This window comes from Zophobas morio, unplaced genomic scaffold, assembly GCF_036711695.1.
Source record: "Zophobas morio isolate AGI-343-1 ecotype UQ-CSIRO unplaced genomic scaffold, CSIRO_AGI_Zmor_V1 ptg000024l, whole genome shotgun sequence".
Taxonomy (NCBI): Eukaryota; Metazoa; Arthropoda; class Insecta; order Coleoptera; family Tenebrionidae; genus Zophobas; species Zophobas morio.
In genome coordinates this window covers 18927047-18948207 of record NW_026972129.1, presented here as the reverse complement: position 1 = coordinate 18948207, position 21161 = coordinate 18927047, and the positions used below count along the sequence as shown (strand labels likewise).

At 33.5% G+C, this 21161-nt stretch overlaps 1 protein-coding gene across 8 annotated transcripts in view; it reads left to right on the top strand.

The window, feature by feature from the left end:
- Window positions 1–21161, top strand: part of LOC135134963 (uncharacterized) — a 193850-nt gene that overhangs the window by 118223 nt on the left and 54466 nt on the right. For 7 of the 8 annotated variants that reach the window (XM_064063877.1, XM_064063878.1, XM_064063876.1 and 4 more), the window contains exons 7-10: window positions 499–863; window positions 1146–1286; window positions 1366–1557; window positions 6352–6775. In XM_064063877.1, the coding sequence (XP_063919947.1) occupies window positions 499–863; window positions 1146–1286; window positions 1366–1557; window positions 6352–6775 (1122 nt within the window). The remainder of the gene's footprint in view (window positions 1–498; window positions 864–1145; window positions 1287–1365; window positions 1558–6351; window positions 6776–21161) is intronic. The other variant, XM_064063881.1, reaches the window with a different exon arrangement.

Genomic DNA, 21161 nt, shown 5'->3' with positions numbered 1-21161 from the left:
TCTTTGTGAGTCCGCCGCTTCAGAATAAATCGCGTTACAAAGAAATAAAACTAAAATTCGTTAATTTTAGCGCAACATTTCCGCGCGCTATTTTAAGAAGTTTCGAAATAAAGTAGCGTGAAGGGACGATGTCTCCACAGTATTCAAGTCAATGTTGTTATTTTATTATTCCGCATAGGGTGATCTTGTTGGGAGTTAAAGATTTTATATCGATTTGGTTGCCAAAGTATTGGCTAAAATTAGATTTAGTGCTGCACAACTTCTACCAGTTTTGTTGAAGCTAGCAGTGCGAAAGCTGCTAATTTGCGCGTTGTTAAACTTGACTGATTTAATTGACAAGACAAGGAACATTCCGGTGAGTTCTCATTAAGAAACATCACACCTACTTCTTTCGGTAATTTAAGATAATCGATTTTGTTACCTTTTGATCGCCTCCTACGCAACCTAAAAATACTTTCGATTTCATTAGTGACATAATGTGATTTTTTTGTATTGCAGTTTGAACTTAGTGAGGAGCCCACCGCTAGAACATATTCCTAAGCTTCCGAAGTCGAGTCCTCTTGGTTCTCCGATCGCCAACCACAGCATTAATTCTCTCTTGGATTTCACGTCTTCGCTAGAAAATGATAGCAATCTAAATAGTTTTTTGTCGTCGCTGCATAATATCAGTCCGGATAGTGGTGTCTGCGGTAAGATGTCTTCCGATTCGGCTTTTCAGTCTCTTGGAGACGGACTCGAACTGGATCAAGAGGATGATAAACCACTGGAAGTTCCGACTAAGTCCGGTAAATTAGAAACCAACAGACTGGAATTACAAATGAAAGCGATTGCCGAAGAGGCGCAAAAGATGAAACTAGGGAAAGGTAATTTTATTAGTCTTTCGGAAGTGTGTTCACGATCTTCTCACTGTGGTATAATTTATGACCTAACACGATTATTCCATCAAGTGAAAAAATAATGAGACTCATTTTTCACTAACCCTTGTAACGACCCTCATTTATGGACAACATCCGTAATTTAAATACGGCTATGGGCCTATATGGTCGTCGTGAAAGTCTGGCATATAAAGTGATTACGCCTTTTTATGGCAGGAGGCGTTGTATGAATACTAAAACTTTGCTTTTTCTCACTTCCATTTTTTGCAGGGAGTACAGGCGTCCAGAAGTACCGAAGCCGGAAGTCGACCGCTGAAAGGTCGTCGTCTAGTCGATTTTCAACCCAACCGGTCACTTTCGACGAAGTGCAAGAAGCATCGAGAATTAATAAAAACTCAGACGATTCGGAAGGTTGGTGTGAAGTTGTTGCTGTTAGAAATTTTTTCTTGACTTTTTTTCACCTTTTTTATTTGCTTATTTCTGTGGTCAGGCAAAGACGAGGCCGATCCTTCTAAACTAAGCTTGTTCGAAAGGATCAACCTATTTAATGTCAAGGTGAAGGAGAATAGTCCACAAAAGCGAGATGTTCCTAGGCGTCGCCTTAATCGATTTCAGACTCAGCCTGTTACCTCAGACGAAGTCGAGACTGCACGCTGCATACCCCCCACCACAAGTGCTTTAGGTGTGCTTTTTTATTTTTCTCTTCATTTTTAGTTTACACGGTTTTTGGCTTCGCCAATTTTAAGAAACTTATTTTTATTTTTAAAGTCGCTGGGTCGGTTTAGTGACACAAAAATTTGTTTTCTGTTTGCTTTTAACTTTTATTCTTGTGTGTTTTTATATGAACGTAATAAATGCCATTTTAGAGTTGGAAATGCACAGTTACATTTCATAGCACATTTACATATTTGTGCGATGGATTTTACTTTATATTACATTTAAGCTACGGTGGCGGTTATTATGCGCTGAAATGCTGATGCTTGTACTTTTAGCTTTAAAAGGGTAGGTTTTTTAGATTTACATATAATTTGCATTTTATATGTGTTTACTTCAAAGTGTGAAATGTTTACAGTAAGTAGTCAAACCTCCAACATCAAAATATTTCATTTCATATAAAAAACAGCCATCCAGACACACTGGAATTAAATAGAGCTAAATGAACTCTGAGCCACACAGTCACACAAAAGAATGTTTATTCTGTAAATTTTCACTCTGAAACTTATGCTAAAATATTTATTCATTTTAATTAGCTGTAGAAATTCGGAATAGTCTGGTGGACAAAATATATCAGGGAAAAACATTTAAAACGTCTATAATGTTTCAAAGTGGTTTGCTGACTTGTCGAAATGTAAATTATAAAGAAATTGTCAAATTGGCGTTATAACATGTGAATTAATGGTGGTTAGTAAAGGTTAATCTAAAGGTGAGCGGCAAATTTGAACAAATCTAAATTTCTAGTGATAGTTTGATGTTGCTTGTGAGCAACGCCTATAAAGGATTCAGGTGCCTTGAATTTTGTAACTGTAATCGAGTCCATTGGACGACTGGCTATTTTTATATTTTCTCGACGTTCCATAACCCCTAGAGTACGAGAAAATAGATGTTTCGTTTTCTATGTACCTGTGTGCCTGTCAGTCGTCTACCGTTCGTCCGTATTTTTATTAGACAGATAATCTCCGAAACGACTGGACCGATTGAGTCGAATTTTATGTGCATTAAGAATATTGTGTAGATGGTAAAACGCTAAGTAAAATTTGGATAAACATCCCCATACATTTGTAAAATATTATTTCAATGTTATAAAATAAGATGATCCTTCAGATGTGGTTCATGAATTTGTGTTCAGTTTTATTCTAGACATTCAGTTTTGGAAAAAAATCAAAATTATGTAGCAACATTTTGCAATTTAACTTTGAAACTACAAAACCGTATGCTCTGAAACTTGCAAACGTTTTAAGATTATCGCAAGTATGGTAAATCGATAATAAAAAAATTTTTGGTAATGCCCCCCAAAAAAATGATGTTCTTTAAATTTTATAAATAACATGCTTCTGCATGTGTGATGAATGAATCCGTGTTGAGTTTTTACCTGTGGCATCCAAATTTAAAAAAAATCAAAATTTTATAACGGTATCTGACAATTTGATTTTGAAATTGCAAAAACCGAATGGAGTGAAATCTTGAAAATATCTTAAAGCTATTGGAAGCATAGTAAATTGTTAATCAAAATTCGTCCGTCATCTTACAATTTTGCCGAATAATTTTTTTTCAAATTTGTGAATGTTTTGGAGCAAAACTGAGTATGGTTAATGAATTAATCAGTCCTGTTTCCTGCGTTGAGGAGACAAAATGAAATTTCATTTCATTTTAACCGCTGACGCTTGTAATCTGAACCTGCTAATATTAGAATTTTTTCGAAGTATAAACGTAAACAGTCGAAGTTGAGCATACACTGAGAAATTGAGAATATCAATCCTGTTGGTTATCTGCTTTAAATATATTTCGTATTGTTTAATAGACGGACCGCGGGGTGTTAATTATGCCACTAGTTTTTACTTTATACAGGTTAAAGAAGCGGGATTTGTCGTCGGACTACACTTCATGGGCGAAAGAACTTCTGTCGAAAGAATTTTCGCAATATTTTTTTTTATGTAAAACGTTCTCGTGGTTATCTTTTGTTTAGAGAAGGTGAAAACTTCTCGGGAGCCCCAACTATCTTTTTTTTTAAGAAGGTGAAATCTCCCTCGGGGACAAATTGTCTTTTTACAGAAAAGGAACTCTTTACGGGGTCCCAACTGTCTTTTTTTAAACAATGTAATACCGTAAAACCTTCCTCTGAGCACCAACTGTCTTTAAGAATGTGAAACCTTCTCAGTGGTCCCAACTGCATTTTTTGTTTAAAGGAGGTAAAATTTTTAAGAAGCTGAAACCTTCTCTGGAGCCCCAACTGTCTTTTTTAAGAATGTAATGTAAAACCTTCTAGAACTTTCTCGGGGACCCAAACAGTCTTTTTTTTAAGAAGGTGAAACTTTCTCGGGAACTGTGTTTTTTTTTTTTAAGAAATGAAACATCGAACACCTGAACTGTCTTTTTTAAGAAAGTGAAACCTCCTCGGAGGCCGCAACTGTTTTTTTTTTTTTAATGTAAAACCTTCTTGGGGGTGCTAACTGTCTTTTTTTAAGAAGCTGAAACCATCTCTGGGGCCTCAGCTCTCTTTTTTAAGAATGTAATGTAAAATTTTCTCGGGGGCCCCAACTGTCTTTTTTTTTTATGAAGCTGCAACCTTCTCGGGGGCCCCAACTATCTTTTTTTTTTTAAGAAGATGAAACGTTCTCGGGGACCCCAACTATCTTTTTTAAAGAAATGAAACCTTCTCGGACACCTCTTTTTTTAAGGAGGTAAAACCTTCTCGGGGACCCCAACTGTCTTTTTTTAAGAATGTAATGTAGAACCTTCTCGGGGACCCAAACAGTCTTTTTTTAAGAAGGTGAAACTTTCTCGGGAACTCCCAACTGTTTTTTTTTTAAGAAATGAAACCTCGGACACCTCAACTGTCTTTTTTAAGAAGGTGAAACCTTCTCGGAGGCCGCAACTGCTTTTTTTTTAATGTAAACCCTCTCAGGGGACCCAACTGTCGTTTTTTAAGTATGTAATGTAAAACCTTCTCGGGGGTGCCAACTGTCTTTTTTTTTTAAGAAGCTGAAACCATCTCTGGGGCCTCAGCTCTCTTTTTTAAGAATTGAATGTAAAACTTTCCCGGGGGCCCCAACTGTTTTTTTTTAATGTGCAACCTTCTCGGGGGACCCAACTGTCTTTTTTTAAGTATGTAATGTAAAACCTTCTGCGGGGTGCCAACTGTCTTTTTTTTTAAGAAGCTGAAAACATCTCTGGGGCCTCAGCTCTCTTTTTTAAGAATTGAATGTAAAACCTTCGCGGGGGCCCCAACTGTCTTTTTTTTTATGAATCTGCAACCTTCTCAGGGGCCCCAACTGTCTTTTGTTTTAAGAAGGTGAAACTTTCTCGGTAGACCCCAAGTGTGTTTTTGAACAATATAAAACCTTCTCGGGGAGCCCAACTGTCTTTTTAAAGAAATGAAACCTTCTCGGACAGCTGTTTTTTTAGGAGGTAAAACCTTCTCGGGGACCCCAACTGTTTTTTTTTTTAAGAAATGAAACCTCTGACACCTCAACTGTCTTTTTTAAGAAGGTGAAACCTTCTCGGGGGCCGCAACTGTTTTTTTTTTTAATGTGAAACCTTCTCGGGGGACCCAACTGTCTTTTTTTAAGCATGTAATGTAAAACCTTCTTGGGGGTGCCAACTGTCTTTTTTTTAAGAAGCTGAAACCATCTCTGGGGCCTCAGTTCTCTTTTTTAAGAATGTAATGTAAAACCTCGGGGGCCCCAACTGTCTTTTTTTTTTAAGAAGGTGAAACTTTCTCGGTAGGCCCCAAGTGTGTTTTTGACACCTTCTTTTTTTCTCTTATACTATCTCTAATACTTTTAATACTTTTTATATTGTTTTTACTCCAGAGGTTATTATCACTTATCAGTATCAAAAAAAAGTAAAATTTCCCAAAATCAAATTTTATAATTTTTTAAAGAAGCAGGATTTGTTGGACTGTACTTCAGGTGCGAGATTTTCTTGAAATTATCTTCGACTCTTTTTTTTTTTTTGTTAATTTTTTTGCCGTGTTGTTTTCTGAGTGCGCGCGCATTCAATAAAAAATACCGATATTTCTGTCCTTTAATTGGCTTCAGAATGAGTTCGTTTTACAAAGCACTTTGCGCTTGCTATCACTAAAACCAGTTCTTGTTTAAATTAGCCACAAATCACCGTCAAATATAACAGCTTTGATTATGAACTTTCACCATTTGTAAGGTGACACAGAACGTGTTAAAAGCTTATTACCATTGTTTTTAAAAGTGGACTGATCTGAAGTTAATCTACAATCATCTATTTCTATCGCTTGAATGGTTAAACACAAAACGGCAATTTACTACACGTCAGTTATTATTCATCAGTTACAGCATAGATAGTAGCTGCAAATAGAACTGAGTTATGGCTCTAATTTCCCTCAGGTTGCAAGCTTATTATACTCTAGAACGTGTAAGCGTTCCATTTAAATAGATTTGCAATATAGCATATTGATAAGATGAGCCATATTTATCAAAGAGTTGTAAAATACGTGTTCCAGTTTTTACTATGATGAATTTCTTACTTGATTTAATTTAGATGGCGATTCTGGCTACATACTTGACACAAACCATGTCTCAAAAAAAAATCTAAAACCTTGTGGTTGTCAAGTCAAATTTTTACTTGTATTATATTTTTGTCCGATTTTTCTTTGCAATATGGCCAACTTCATTTAGAAACTCAGAGCGTATAGGTGCCTTTGTAGATTATTGTAGTTTGTGTAGTGTTTGAAAATGATTTTATATTCATTGACTCAGAACCTAATTATTAATTTCTTTGTTAGATGACGAGAGATCTGGTTCGAGGACCCCAACCGAGCGACGAGGAATCCTCAAGTCTTCCTTTAGCAATTCCCGCTCTCGCGGAGACTCCCCTTCGCCGCATCCGCGATCGGTTCTCAAAAAACGCGATTCGTTCGACGGCACCTCGGACTACGACAGTTCGAATCGTCGCTCGATTTTGAAAACCGATATCGCCGATGTCACGTACGACGAAGGAATTTCCTGCAACGACTCCGCGTCGGATTCGGAGAGCGCGAGTGTTCCTTCTTATTCCTTCAAGAGTCCCGAAATTAAAGTGGAGCGTTCGACGCCGATACGACAGCTGAACAAGTTTGCTAAGTCCAGCAGCGAAACGTCGGACGGGGATTCGTCGGGCGGACGGGAGATCAGGAGCATCTTCAAGAATGAGAGCAAGTTAAAGGTCAAGTGAGTATTTTTCTGGGTTTATTTTCGTCGGTAGTTTTGTAGATGTCACTGGTATTTTTAGTTGAGGTGTAGGATGGACCTTCCGTATTTTTGTTGTGAACGATTTAAAAGCACTCCTCTGAAAACAAGTGCGAAGTTTTCAAGTGTCAGATAAATCTTTTTTGTCAAATATCAAGTTACGTCTAATAATAAATTAAAACGCTTTTTGTTATATTTAGTTAGTTTTTCCATAATTTGGTCGAAATTAAGCAAAACTGTTCTCAGTTTCGCTTCAACTCAGACTGGGTGCGTCAAATTTGCTATAATAAATAATGATGAATACAAAAATACATAAAACAAAATTTTTTTTGTTAAAATTGAATTTCTGTATAGCTCTGGTTATTAATGCATATAATGTAAATTATCTGTAATCTTTAATTTATAGAAAATTACACATTTAAATTTAATGCAGCTTTGATAAAATAAAATTTATGTGACACTTTTGCAAGTAGTAAAACAAACAGCGTCGTCGTATATTGATGGTTTTTAATTTCTATGTGTATATTGTGCCGAAGGTGCTCCCTAGCGGCGAAGTTTTCAAAGCATAAACAAGGCTGCTTTTCGTTATAAAACTATCACCATATTTTAATTAAGTACGGTATAAAATGTACGGAGATGAGTTGAATGATGATAAATTGTGTAACTTTGTTTTTTAATAATTAAAAATACATGGAGTGTTTGTGTAGCGAATAAATCATGGACGCAAAAAGTAACATATCAGCACGAATCTCTAGCGAATGTAGACTTTTCCTGTGTGTCGTGCGTTATGTTATGAGAAATTCGGTAAACAGTGAAAATAAAGAATTTTCTTATGTTGTGTTAAACGATGCAACCTGAGCAAACGGGGCAGTGTGAATAAGTAAGTGTAATGTAATCTTCCTGTTGAAACACTAGATAAAAAGTACTTTAGTAACTTCAGGTTTGTTCAATATATTTTTTAATAATAATTTAAAATGTGAACTCGTCTGTGTAATCTGTGCTAGTGACTGCAGCGACATCTAAGTCGGAACGGTGTAAAGTGTGTTGCATAATTTTAAGGTTTAAATTTGTACTTATTCTTATTTTCTGAGTAATTTTGTTAACTCTAATATAATGAGAACAATGTTGTTGTTACCATCGTGAGTTAAAGTTTGTTATTAAAATGAATATAAGAAAATAGTATAAAATAATAACAGTGTCCCAAACTAATAAGTATGCAGGGAAGAAAAAAAGACCAATATTTTATTAACTCTGTGGGGTTTCTAGTTTCGACAGTAAGTTTAGTATATATGTGTATATTTAAAATTTTAAAAATTGATGTACTATTATCTTTACCCATTATAAAATATATTTCTATTTTTACAATAAATTATTCAATATACGTTGTGAATTATAATCGGATTAATGTGTAGCTTTATATTTTCTTAGAATTTCACAAATGTAGGTTTTCTTTCGTCTGTCTGTCGAATAACGCGTCCGCTGAAATCTTTTGGAAAGGTAATTTTCAAAACTGCATGATTTGCTTTAATATTTTAAAAATCAATGTGCTAAAATAAGTACTAATTAATTTGTTTGCTGAGGAAATTTCTCCTTTCGCTGTCTGTCTGCCGTCTGTCGGATTTTTATCAGACAAATAATCTCTGAAACTATTGGCCCGATTGCTCTCATTAGGAGATGTAGATGGTAAAACGCTCATCAACATTTGGCTAATCGTCACCACCACCAATGGGATGACCTCATCTCCGAAATTTACAATAATATGTTTTTTAAATTTTATAAAATAAGATTTGCTTCCGCTTGCTAGACATCCAGATTTTTGGGAAAAAAATTAAAAATCTACATCAACATTTTGCAATTTAATTTTGAAACTGCAAAACCGAATGTTCTGAAATCTTGCGAACGTTTTAAGGTTATCGTAATGATGGTAAATGGTTAATTAAAATTTATTCGTTTATCACCTCCCAAAAAATTGATGACGTCATCTCAAAATTTTGTCAAGTAAATCCCATCGAAAATGTACAAAATATGATGAATACTTGTGATTTATCACTGCGTTTGTATTTTTACTGCCCGAGCGTAGGAAGTAATCGAGTCCATCGGCCGAGTTGGCACTTTCATATTTTCTCGATGTGTCATGACCTCTCGAGTACGAAAAAAGTGGTCTCCCGGTTCCGTCTATCTGTCTGTATCCATTTTCATTAGACAAGTAATCTCCGAAACTACTGGGCTGATTGTTGTCAAATTTTGTATATATATTAGGAATATAGACACATTATATAGATGGTTAAATACTAACTAAAATTTGGCCAATAGGATGACGTCATATTCAAAATTTAAAGTCAAAAGTTTTTAAATTTCATAACATGAGGTACTCCTGCACTTGTGGTGTGTGAATCCGTATCGAATTTTCACCCTAGACATCCAAAATTTTGGCAAAAAATTTTCAAAACTGAATAACAACGAATGACAACGAATGAAAAATTCGTCACATTTGAGATAGGGGCGTGTGGGTGGGGCTTAATCATTATATAGTTTTCTATCAACAATAGCATACTTGAAATATCAAATGGTGAATCTGGGGTTAGAAAATTAAAAAAAAAAAAATACAAAGCGGCGGTCATAATTCTAACCTCAAATTCACTATTTTATATTTTAAGTATTCTATTGTTGAAAGAAACTGTATGAAGAAAAAAAAGGTAAAGATTAAGCCCCACCCACCCGCCCCAACCTCAGTTGTGATGAATTTTTCATTTGTCGTGAGTCGGGAGGCGGATATTTCTCTACAAAAATTTACTATTGTGAACATATTTTAAGTTTCTTATTATGAAAAGAAAATTACAATTCTTAAAAAAAACAAGGCAAATATAAGCCCCGCCCACCCACCCTATCACAGTTGTGATTATTTTTTGTTCATCGTGAATCGGGGGACGGAGTTTAATTGCAAAATCCATATTTTCTCTACAAACATTGACCATTTTGAACATGTTTTAAGTATCTTGTTATGAAAAGATTACATATATTTAAAAAAACAAGAAACTTAAAGCATGTTCAAAATGATAAATTTTTACAGAAATGTGGATTTTGCAATTAAGCTCCCGGTTCACGACGAATAAAAAAATCATCACAAGTACGATAGGGCGGGTGGGCGGGGTTTAGATTTAGCTTAGTTTTTTTTAAATATATGTTCTTTTCATAACAAGAAACTTAAAACATGTTCAAAATGGTGAATTTTTGTAGAGAATTATGCATTTTGTAATTAATCTTCGGCCCATTCGTCTGGCAACGAATGAAAAATTCATCACAATTGAGATCGCGGCGGGTGGGTGGGCATAAGTCTTTCGTTTTTTTTTAATATAGTTTTCTTTCAACAATAAACTATCAAATGATGAATTTGAGGTTAAAATTATGTCCAACATTTTGTATTTTTAGCATTGGATTTTACTCGTAGCATTTGGCAACGCTGCACCACAGATATAATGACGTCAAAATTAATACAACTTCTTAAGTCATACGTGATCATTATAATCGAGTTCTTCTTCATAAGCGAAACGAATTTTTTCTGAAAAATTTGTCATTTTTACAATGTCTTTGCTGACTTCATTAGCGAACTAAAAGTTTTCTAAAAAGTTAACTATGGAAAATTAAATGCCAGGTTGACCCTTTTTCGCTGGATTAACGCTATTTTAAACGAATGAAAACTTTCTGAAGACGAATTTCTTTAGTTCATTTAAGTCCCACCTCATAAGATTTAGATTAGATAAAAATTCTATAGAAGACATTTTTTTTCGGAAAAATTCGTCATTTTTACAATGTCATTACTGACCTTATTAACGAATTAAATGTTTTCTTGTGAAGTTTCTTACTGGTTTAATCGGTAATTTTTTTTTGAATAGCGTATATTTTTTTTTTACAAAATCTGAAAAAATCTAAAATTCAAAATTGAAAAATATCAAGCATATCGTAAATTACATACAAATTTAGAAGACTGCTCTCTACCTATTTGAAAATAATGCAACCAACGAAGTTTTAAGGTTATCGGAATCAATCAACTACCTCAGATTGGCCGATTCAGGTAACGCCATCTATTCCACAAACACACGCTCTTGTCAAACACATGCATCTGTCCTTTTCTGTGACTATTTTAAAATTACATATCAGGAACTTTTCCATTTTTTTTCGACGTAAATTAAAAATACGGAGCATTATCCATGTCCGTGCAAAAATGTTGATCACGTCATCACAAAATTTTGTAAAGGAAAAACTCTTCAAATATACCCGTAGCGCGCTTCTTTACATTTACTTTCAACGTTACATATAGTTTTGGAAATTTCTTTCTACTCTATAAAATTTTATGGGCAATAACGCGACAGACAGTAGTACAACAGTAAGAGATATTTACAACTAAAAAGTTGTCGTGTGCCGGTAATCCCCAGATGACCATTATTTTATGAGTATAACTGCCTGCTAAATGTTCTCCGGATGCAGTGGTGTGAGCCAAAAATATTTCTTACCATTGTACTACTGTCCGTCCTGTTATTGTCAATAAAATTTTATAGGGTACAAAGAAATTTCCAAAACTATACATATTTTTATTTTAGCTTTAGGGGTTCTCTTAAAAAAAATCTTCGAAAAAACGCGGTTGTCCTTCAGGGGCAAGGGAAGTTCTGTCGAAGTAACCTTCAACCAATTTTTACTTTTGATGTATAAGCTACCAAAAAAAATCGATCAAATTTTATAATCTACTTCAGAAATCACTTCTTTAAAATTTTGTTATTACATATACTAACACTGATTTAGGGTTTACAGAATATTGAGGAAGTTTTAATTTCAGAACGTTGGCCATATTTAAAAAAATAGTCTGAGGTTATTTAGACAGAACTTTCCTCGCCCCTCAATAAAATTCAGTTTTTTTGAAAAATTATAAAATTAGATTTTGCAAAATGTTACTTATTTTATGATGACCCCTATAATTAAAAAATATAATTAAGAAGTTTATTCCGACAGAACTTCCTTCGTCCCTAAAGTACAGTAATTTTTTTTTAATTTAGAAAATTTTATTTTTTGCGATTTTTTTAATGGAAAATTGGATGAGCCATTCTTGATTTAATCAATAAAAAAATTGCCTTATTTATTCATTTTTTTGAGTCACTATATAAGCACCTCTAAGAAGATGTCACTCACAGCAACCGCACAGATTATCTCAGAACACATCACATCACATAAAAAAAATATTTCCTAGCATTTTGTAATTAAAGGTCAAACGAGATTTTCTTAATAACAAAAAATATAGATAGTAAGAGTTATAGTTTAAGTTAAAAGTAAGTCTTAGATTTGGACACCTGATTAATGTAGCGCTTTTACTAGCACACTTTAGTACAGTCGCCCGATGGACTCTATTACAATACCTCCTTCGTTTATGCTCGGGAAGTAGAAAAACGTTCGGTAAGGATGGGATTTGAACCCAAATGGGGCGAACCCATTAGAACAGAGGCATTTACAGAAGCCAGAAATCGGCTGCTTGAAAGAGGTTGAAAATATTGCAAAACATTTGTTTGTAAAGTAATTGTGATAAAAATCAAGGCGAATTCATAAACCACTAGTACAGGGATATATTATTTTATAAAATTTAGATATCCTTTGTTAGCAAAATTATGAGGGGACGCCATCAAATTGTTGGTGGGGATGACTAGATAAATTTTCGTTAGTGATATTCCCGACATACAAACAGGGTTATTCAAGAAAAGCTCATTTTTCATTGAATTATAATTTTTGGTATTAATTTAAATTTCATAGTAAGTATATTAACAAAATTTGCAGACATTCTCAAACTTGCTAACATAAATTTTGGTAGGAACTAACTGCACACCCAAACGATTGTGTTAATAAATTCACCACAGCTGTCTTGTTACAAAAATTAAATTAATTTTTACCACAACTTTTTAACAAAATAATGACATGACACATCGATGAATTCGAACATTAATCATTAATTTTTCAAATTAGGTTGTAGTATATTAAAATGATTTGATTTGACGTACATACATTGTTGTACTCGAAAAAAATCGAATATTTAACATAAAGTACAGATAATTAATTATTGTCATTTATAATACTTTATCAAATCTCCAAATTACAACTACATCTTGTATAGCCTGTTAATTAAAATTAACTCATGTGCATGCTTACTTGTGACAGTTTCTGAGTCTTCGATAAAATAACAACCTTCAGTGCAGTCACCTATGTGCAATTAAACGTACATACGAGTGGATGTTTTACTATTAAATTTGAAATCTAAGTGGAGTTCAACGGATGAATATCGCTTTAATTTAACGGTAGTTATAGAACGCGACATCTAGTTAACGAAGTACATATAGCCAACTACCAACGTACAGCTTATTGAACACCCGTGCTTTCATTATTACATTTGAAAACAATATAAAATGACAAAATATGCGCCAACATGGTACCAATTGAACGAGTTTTATGGAAATTCATGCATAGAAAAACATAATTTTTATTTTGTGTACTTAAACTCAAGGGAAATTTGAAAGTTTATACGTGGAATAAATGGAATGTACGTGTGTTAAATGTTGAACTAACAGACAATATGTTCTCTTTTAAAATTTACTTTTTTATTATTATTTATCGTGCTATAACTGACAACGTATAAAATAATTTATATGTCGCTATTGATTGTGTCAGTATTTGGCGGAGTTGTTGAGGCAGATATTAAAACATTGTTTTGATAGATTTGTGTCTATTATTAGAGAAAACATGGATGTTTTATGATATGAAAACAATATCGATTTTGCGGCGGGTTCAATAAGGTGGCTTCTTTTTGATTAACCTACAGTTTGACCTGATTAGTAGACGACAGACTTGAATAAAATCCGAAGGTGAATATCATACTTTATTATTGTTCAAGGATTTGTTTGTATTCCCGTTTAAGTCATTTAATTCACTTGTGATTTAATTGTTATGAGATTATAATCATCTTATCTCATCAGGAAACGAGTAGGATTATCTTATCCTGCGATGTGTATATTTTTAAAACCGTTTTAATGGAGTGAACCTTAGCAAATTTTCTTGTTTTATAAAGTAAATTTATTTTGTCGTGGAATATTTTGGTGTCGAATTTTTGTCAAAATTTACAATTAAAATAATAGTTTATTTACATTTGAGTTTATTGACACAATATAAGTCCATCTCTGTCACTATTATACGCTTTTCTGTTTTAATCCTCTTTCGATAGTGATGTGGTCATTAGGTATGCGTACGGGTCCATACATTTCATGCCCAACAACTTGTATTGTAATGATAAATTACTAACGGTTTTTACATAATTTCACTTTGTTTTGTAAACAAAATGATTCAAAAACAACCGCTGACCTGAAATGAAAGTAAACATTACATCTAATTACAGTATTGCAGAATAATTTCCATCAATTTTAATTAATCTCGCGCCTAATATTCGTAAATGAGGCTTGTGTGATTGCAGCTTTGATTTATGACATAACGTGACTAGTGCTTTAATTTCGGCACCCGTAATTAACGCTATTGTTACTTAACAATGATAGTTTATTGATACTCGCGTGAGTTTCCAGGCTTCTTATCTGGTAGATAGGTCTCCAAGGCCATTATGGCAGTAATTACGAAATAACCAGCTCGTGAGTTCCGTATCACCGTGTTCAATCAAAAATGAAACGCAACGAAAAGAGAGGGAGCAACTTGCTAATACCTGTGTAATTACTATCGTTGAGATGCAGGTGCAAGTAAACACTTTTATAATGGGTTAAAATGACTAAACCCCTGGAAGCTTATAGTGTGCATTAATCAAGCTCATAAAGTTAAAGCTGAACTTGAATTACTGAGTACTAGTAGGCTAAAAAGCAGGCCTCGAGAAGCGTCATACTGGTTTTTACTCTATTGATTGCTCTCGTGCAGGCCTTAATTATTATTTTTTTAAGAATTAATAAACGCAGAGGTTGTTAACATGTTTTCTTTTACGACATTTGCACGAGTAGGAGTATTTTAATGTGTTACTACGACATTTGTACCAAATCGAACTTCAACGAACAGTTCATCTTTCTATATGGGTATGAATGGTTCGTTTTACAGTTAGAAGTGTTCCTTTAAATTTTGATTTTGAAATGTCTTCACTTTTCTTGTGGGATAGGTAAGCTTAATAATCTTGGTACTTATATACAATCGCCGGGTAATAAAATGCTACAATATCTCAAGGTCTCGTGCAGAGTAGTCATAACTTTATAGTGACATTAATGCATTTATAGAAGTTCTTGTAAATCGTCGTGTACACTTGTATCACTTCATCAGAATGTTGTCATTATTTTCATGAAATGTTCAAAGTGAACGTAGTTATGTATGTGTAACGGTAGTCTCAAGAGTAAATATAAATAGTGTAAAGATATTTCGATTAATAGTTGCCTCACGGGATGAAAGTGAGAACAACGGAAATTGAAGAAAAAATTGAGAGGCAGAGCTGCATGGTAATACGTCTAATAGTCTTAAGCTGGTTTGGTTCCCCAAGTTGACCCCATTGGGAAGTGCGTGTTCTATAGGAAATTACTTTGAAGATTAAGTGTTAACAGACATAAGATCGTCTCAAGGTGAACATTTTATTTAATTTTGGTGGAGTGAAATATCGATGAAATGGTACTGGCGAGTCCGGAAGATCGTAAAGTGTATTAGAAATGAGAATGCGTGTTCAAGGACACAAAGTGAGTGCGCAAAAATGTCATGGAAAAGCTGCCCATTTAGTCTTGAAACGTTCATGAATTTAATCGATAAGAAATTTCAATTAATAAAGTGTCATTTAAAAATGTGTGTCATAAATCAGAACAAGTCAAATGGCCAGTTTTGACAGTCGAATTAAAATTTATTCACAATTTGGTTTTTATTGTTGATGTATGATGATTGGGTATTTCAATGACAGGACTGCAAAAAATTTCAGAAAAGATGTCAAAGAATACAGATTTTTTTCGTTGTGAATAACTAAGTGTAAATTAACTAATTGTCCAGTCCGCGTTAAAGTGGGCGTTGAATTGTGCCGCCTTGTCAAAATAGGAACTATAATCAACGTCTCAAATTGACGTTTAATGATAATTTGTGATGGATAGTAAATGTGGCTTAACGACGAGCGGCAAATTTAAGTTCGCAAAGATAGATAACTTAATATGACATTTATTTATAGAGTTGTATAATATAACACTATAAAGTCTAAAAGAACGTTATAGGTGCCTTTTTATCGTCATATGATTTTAAGGAACATAAAAATTTTACTTCTATTAATTTTAACTTTAATGTTTACACTTTCACGGTTGGGCGATACAAATAATTAAATAGCAAATTTACGAGTATTTATTGAGGAAATATACAAAATCAATCTCTAAAAACTGTAATTGGGAAATATTTATGATCTTCTGCCGCATCAAAAAATATGGTAATTGTGGAATGTTAAAAACTGGCGTGGGTTCTAAACGACTAGGCGGTAAACAAGAAAAAAAACATAATATTGTTACGGACCTGTTCAGTTGTATGTTTATCAATCTTTTTGACAAATAATTTAGTTTAGAAAAAAAATGAAACGAATACTCTTGTGCTGTTACTGACAAAAATAACTTTAATTTTCGTCAACCCCTCCGTGTTTTGTATCTACTTACATCTACATATATATGATTGATTACCAAGATATTTACGAAAAATAATTTGTTCATTCATTATTATACCTTGCGATTTTTTTAAATTTCTGCTCTAGTTGGCCATGACGCTGACGTAATATAAGCGCCATGGCCAACTAGAGCAGAAATTTAATAAATCACCCGATACTTCCCTGACTGACTTTTTTAATGCTTTCTTGACGTTTCATGACCCCTATAGTACGAAAAATAGGTCTCCCATTTCCGTCTGTCTGTCGATTTTTATGAAACAATCTCCAAAACTACTAGATCGATTGTTGTTAAATTTTATATATAGATAGATACTAAAAGGCTGACCAAAATTCATTAAATTATCCCGATCGACAAGAAGAAGATGCCACGTTATAATGTTGGATAGTAAATGGTATTTCAATGTGATAAAATACCCTACTCACGCATATGTGGTTGATGAATCCGTCTTTGTTTTATCGTGTAGACATTTAGATAAAAAAAAAAATGTATATAATATATATAATCTTAGGGTCATAAGTTACTTTTTATCAATGCATTCATATTTTTTAGAATTACGTACACAGGGTGATTAAAAAAATTGTATGAATTAAGACAATCTATTTTATTGATCAAATCAAGAACGGGCCACCCCATTTTCCGGAAATTTTCTAAATACAGTCCTGTTATTATTACTATTAGAGTGCACCTATCCAAATTGATATACGTGTCCTTGCTAAAATGTTGATGACCACTATTATAAAATGTTATAGTGGAAAAATTCACTTGTAACAACAAAGTTCGAAAGTGCTTCAAGCTCAGAGGCGAAGGAAGTTTTCGAAACAAGCTTAGACCATTTTTTTTCGATATTTCTGTAAGTAATTGTGAAAACTTAAAACATGTTACTTTAATACAAGCACGACCGTGTTATGCATTTAATTATTTTGTTGAGCCGACGTCACTAATTTTTTAAGAGTATCAATAAAGAAAATATTGTTTATGTTCTTTAATCACGAAGTCAGAGTTAGTTGGTTTTAAAAAACATTAAAATGATTCTGATTTGATTTTGTAAACGTTATTTTTTGAGAAAGTCCCCTTCTGTTAAAATGTATATAAATATGCCACCGGATATATCATCCGCTTTATTGATGTCTCAGGCGGTAAAGTAGTGTTAATTTTTTCTAAAAAACGAAAGAATCTCAGGGTCCCCTGGTGTTTTTTCAGAGAAGCTAAAAGAATCTCGAGGACTCATAGTGTTATTTTTTTGAAATTGCAAAAAAATCTCGGGGTTCCCTGGTTGTTTTTTGGAGAAACTGAACAAATCTCGGGGATTCCTAGTGTTAATTTTTTCTCGGAGTCGTTTTTTTTTTTAAAGCTAAAGGAATCTCGAGGGCTCACAGTGTCTTTTTTTCTAAAATGCGAAAGAATCTCATTTTCCTTGACCAATAAGTTCGAAGGAATTCAGTGGTATAAACCTTTTACTTTTTCACACTCTAGATTCTCGACTGCCACTGGACAGAAGAATTTAATTAGCCCCGCCCACCCACCCCGCCTCCATTTCAGTGACTAGTTTTATCTGGTCCCAATGAAATTAATTCTACTGTACAGAAATAAAATTAGCGTTTAGAATGAGAAGAGCCCGGATGGACGGAGTTAGTACTTGCTGAGAATAGACTGATTTTGGCAAATGACATATCTTCTAATCAAATAGAGGGCGGGTGGGCGGGGCTAGTACTTGCTAAGGTAAGACTAATTTCGGTAAATGATATAACCTTCAGGAAAATAGTGGGCGGGTGGGCGGGGTTAGTACTTTCCCAGATACGACTGATTTTGGCAAAAGACACACCCTCTAAGAAAATAGAAGGCGGGTGGGCGGGGTTAGTACTGGCTAAGAATTTTTTCTAAAAGACGAAAGAATCTCATATACCTTGACCAATAAACTCCAAAGAATCAAATGGTATAGAGCTTTTACTTTGTTCACGTCCTAGTTTCTATTAGTTTCCACTCCCACTTGACGGAAGAATCTAATTTAAAAAATATTATATTACCAAAGCTCAAACCACACCGGATCTCCGTGCACATTTTTAATAAGCGTATCAATGATGATTTTTGGAGATCATCGACTTTCTGAGGGGATGAATAAAAATATTTTAGTCAATTTTTTTAAATTTTAAAAAGTCAGTTTGCCTTTGTTGGAGAATATAACAAGTGTTTAATTGAAAAAGCGATCAAGTTGGCGCTGACCTTTTGAAGCATTAGGAAGTAGTAGCAAACCTAAAATTTTATCGATGACAGATGACAACGCGGAATGGTACATACTAACCTCAATTTTTCCTATAATAAAATGCCAACTTTTAAACAACTCTCTGAAATGTCATTTGTACATATAGTAGTATGGATTAATAAAAGACATGCGTTTTTTTTACTACGTTTTCTTCTGTTAAAAAAAAACAACGCCAATTTGATGACTTTTTTAACTGAACACCCGTTTTATTAGCTTCTAAGACAAAAATATGCGTTTGTCAACAATTAAATCAGATGGAATAACTAATTAGTTTACATTTAAACTGTACACTATTTACATTTAGTTAAATATGTTGTTAATTCATACATAATAAAGTCCCAGTAAAATTTATTTAACGTATTGATATCACTGAACATCAAGTTGTTCAAATTCGAATGTTTCTCAGACATTATTTGTTCCTTACTTTACCTAGGGTTATATAAAATTAATTTAAAAAGCTCACGTCAACTAAAAGAAAGAACATAACGGTATAATATCCGGTAAAGTAAACACATCAAACATCGACATAACGTTGTCAGTTCAAGTACCCTTAATAAAATTTCACACTTTTATAGCATTATAAAACGCAAACACTGGAAGTTATTGAAATTTAAAATACACTTAGGAAGTTGAAATAACGGTTAAAAAATTAATAAAGCAGCGGGTAACGTCATGAAATGAATCACTCCTTACTCTAGTTGATAACAATGGCGCAAAGTCGCTACCTCGAAAAAAAAAAATACCGCAGTATGCGGCCCCCCTACGGGTCGTCATGAATTATCAATTTGTATCCCAAGTTTAAGTACCAATTAAACCGCGTCTGAAATTAATATAAACTAAAAAAGTTTTGCTGATGATGTGACCTTTAATTAAACTTTCCTTGTAGAACAATGAGAGTTTTCGTCACGAGTGCGCTGCGAGAAGCAGACGATCCCTAAAGTTTTGTAAATGTACAGCATTCTCATTTAAGATTCTCTCCGACTTTATAATTATAGATTAAAAATGACATTTCGTCACGAGCTTGCCATTTCGACATCGATTGGTTCTGTACACATCGTGAATAATGGATAAAGACCGGGCGATTTATAGTAACTAGTAATCCCACTCGCCGTTGAATTGATGCAATACAGAATGAAGATATTGCGGGATAATCGCACACGTTTTTGCAATTCCGCAGTGGTTACGATTTCGGTTTTTATAAAAAATTCTGAATGTTTCACTGCGTACTGACACTTGAATTTATTAGAAATTTAAAACAAGAGAAACTGTTTATGATTGTGTTAGGTAACATGTTATTAGATAATTATTAATTTACTTTCGACGCATATTCAGCGAAGATGGTTTCCCTCTGATTCTAAGTGAAAAGTGTTAAACTAGCATGTGCTCATAATTCATACAGAGATGTACGTGATAGTTTATCGTGTAAGAAAATGTTGGAAGAGATGTGAAAGTGGCACACGAAAATCAATAACCTATTTCAATGCGTTTTTTGACATCGATTTTCTACTGGGTGTGAATAATTTTCAACTTTTTTTTTTCAAAAACTGCTAAAAACTAAAACGGTACTTTTATGGAGCAGTTATCTAAAATTCAACGAGACTATAAACCGTACATTTTTTGTATAACGTCAGAAATTCTGATTTTTGATGTGGGATATATTACACAAACCCTTTCCCTTCAGGGTAGGATTTATTTCGTGCACATAATTACTACCCTTATTAGTATAATAACGCAAGCATTAACATACAGAACACATTGTATTTGTTTCCCTATAACAAAAAGTGATTTATTATAGAAGAAACAAATTTGACGTGGATTCAATTAATACAGTTGATTTGTACGCGTAGTCAGTAACTACATAATGAGATTTTATGGCAACTATTAAACCACGGAAAAGCAAATTTAATAGCGCAGTGTGATTTCCTTGCTTTAACTGCTAGAACGATTTTCCTCTAGATTTTTTAAAAAGTTAGGTATCATATAACAGTTACATTTTCTACTTATATAGTCTTTTCGCACTACTTGTGTAAAAGAAATGCTCGAACAATTTTCAATACAAATCTTCAAAATTCCTTTGTGTATTTGATCGCATTTTTTGGTTGACGCTGTCGCAAGTATTTAAAAAAAAATATGAGTATTGTAAGTAAAGGATACTAAAGAAATAAATAATAAAATAACTAAACAAACTGCGTTAAAATTTTTAGAGTTGGTATAATGAGCTATCCTTTCTGCAGTTACACAAGCTAATTCGAACTAGGTTTAGTTCGTTTAAAAATTACATGGTTATGTAATTTTTAAATAAAGAATGTATAGTTAAATAAATATTTGTATGTCGTTTTATGACAAAAAGTGACTAATATTTCGTGTGAAGCATAAGTAATTAAAACTACTTTTATTATTTTTAACTCGTCCGTCTAAA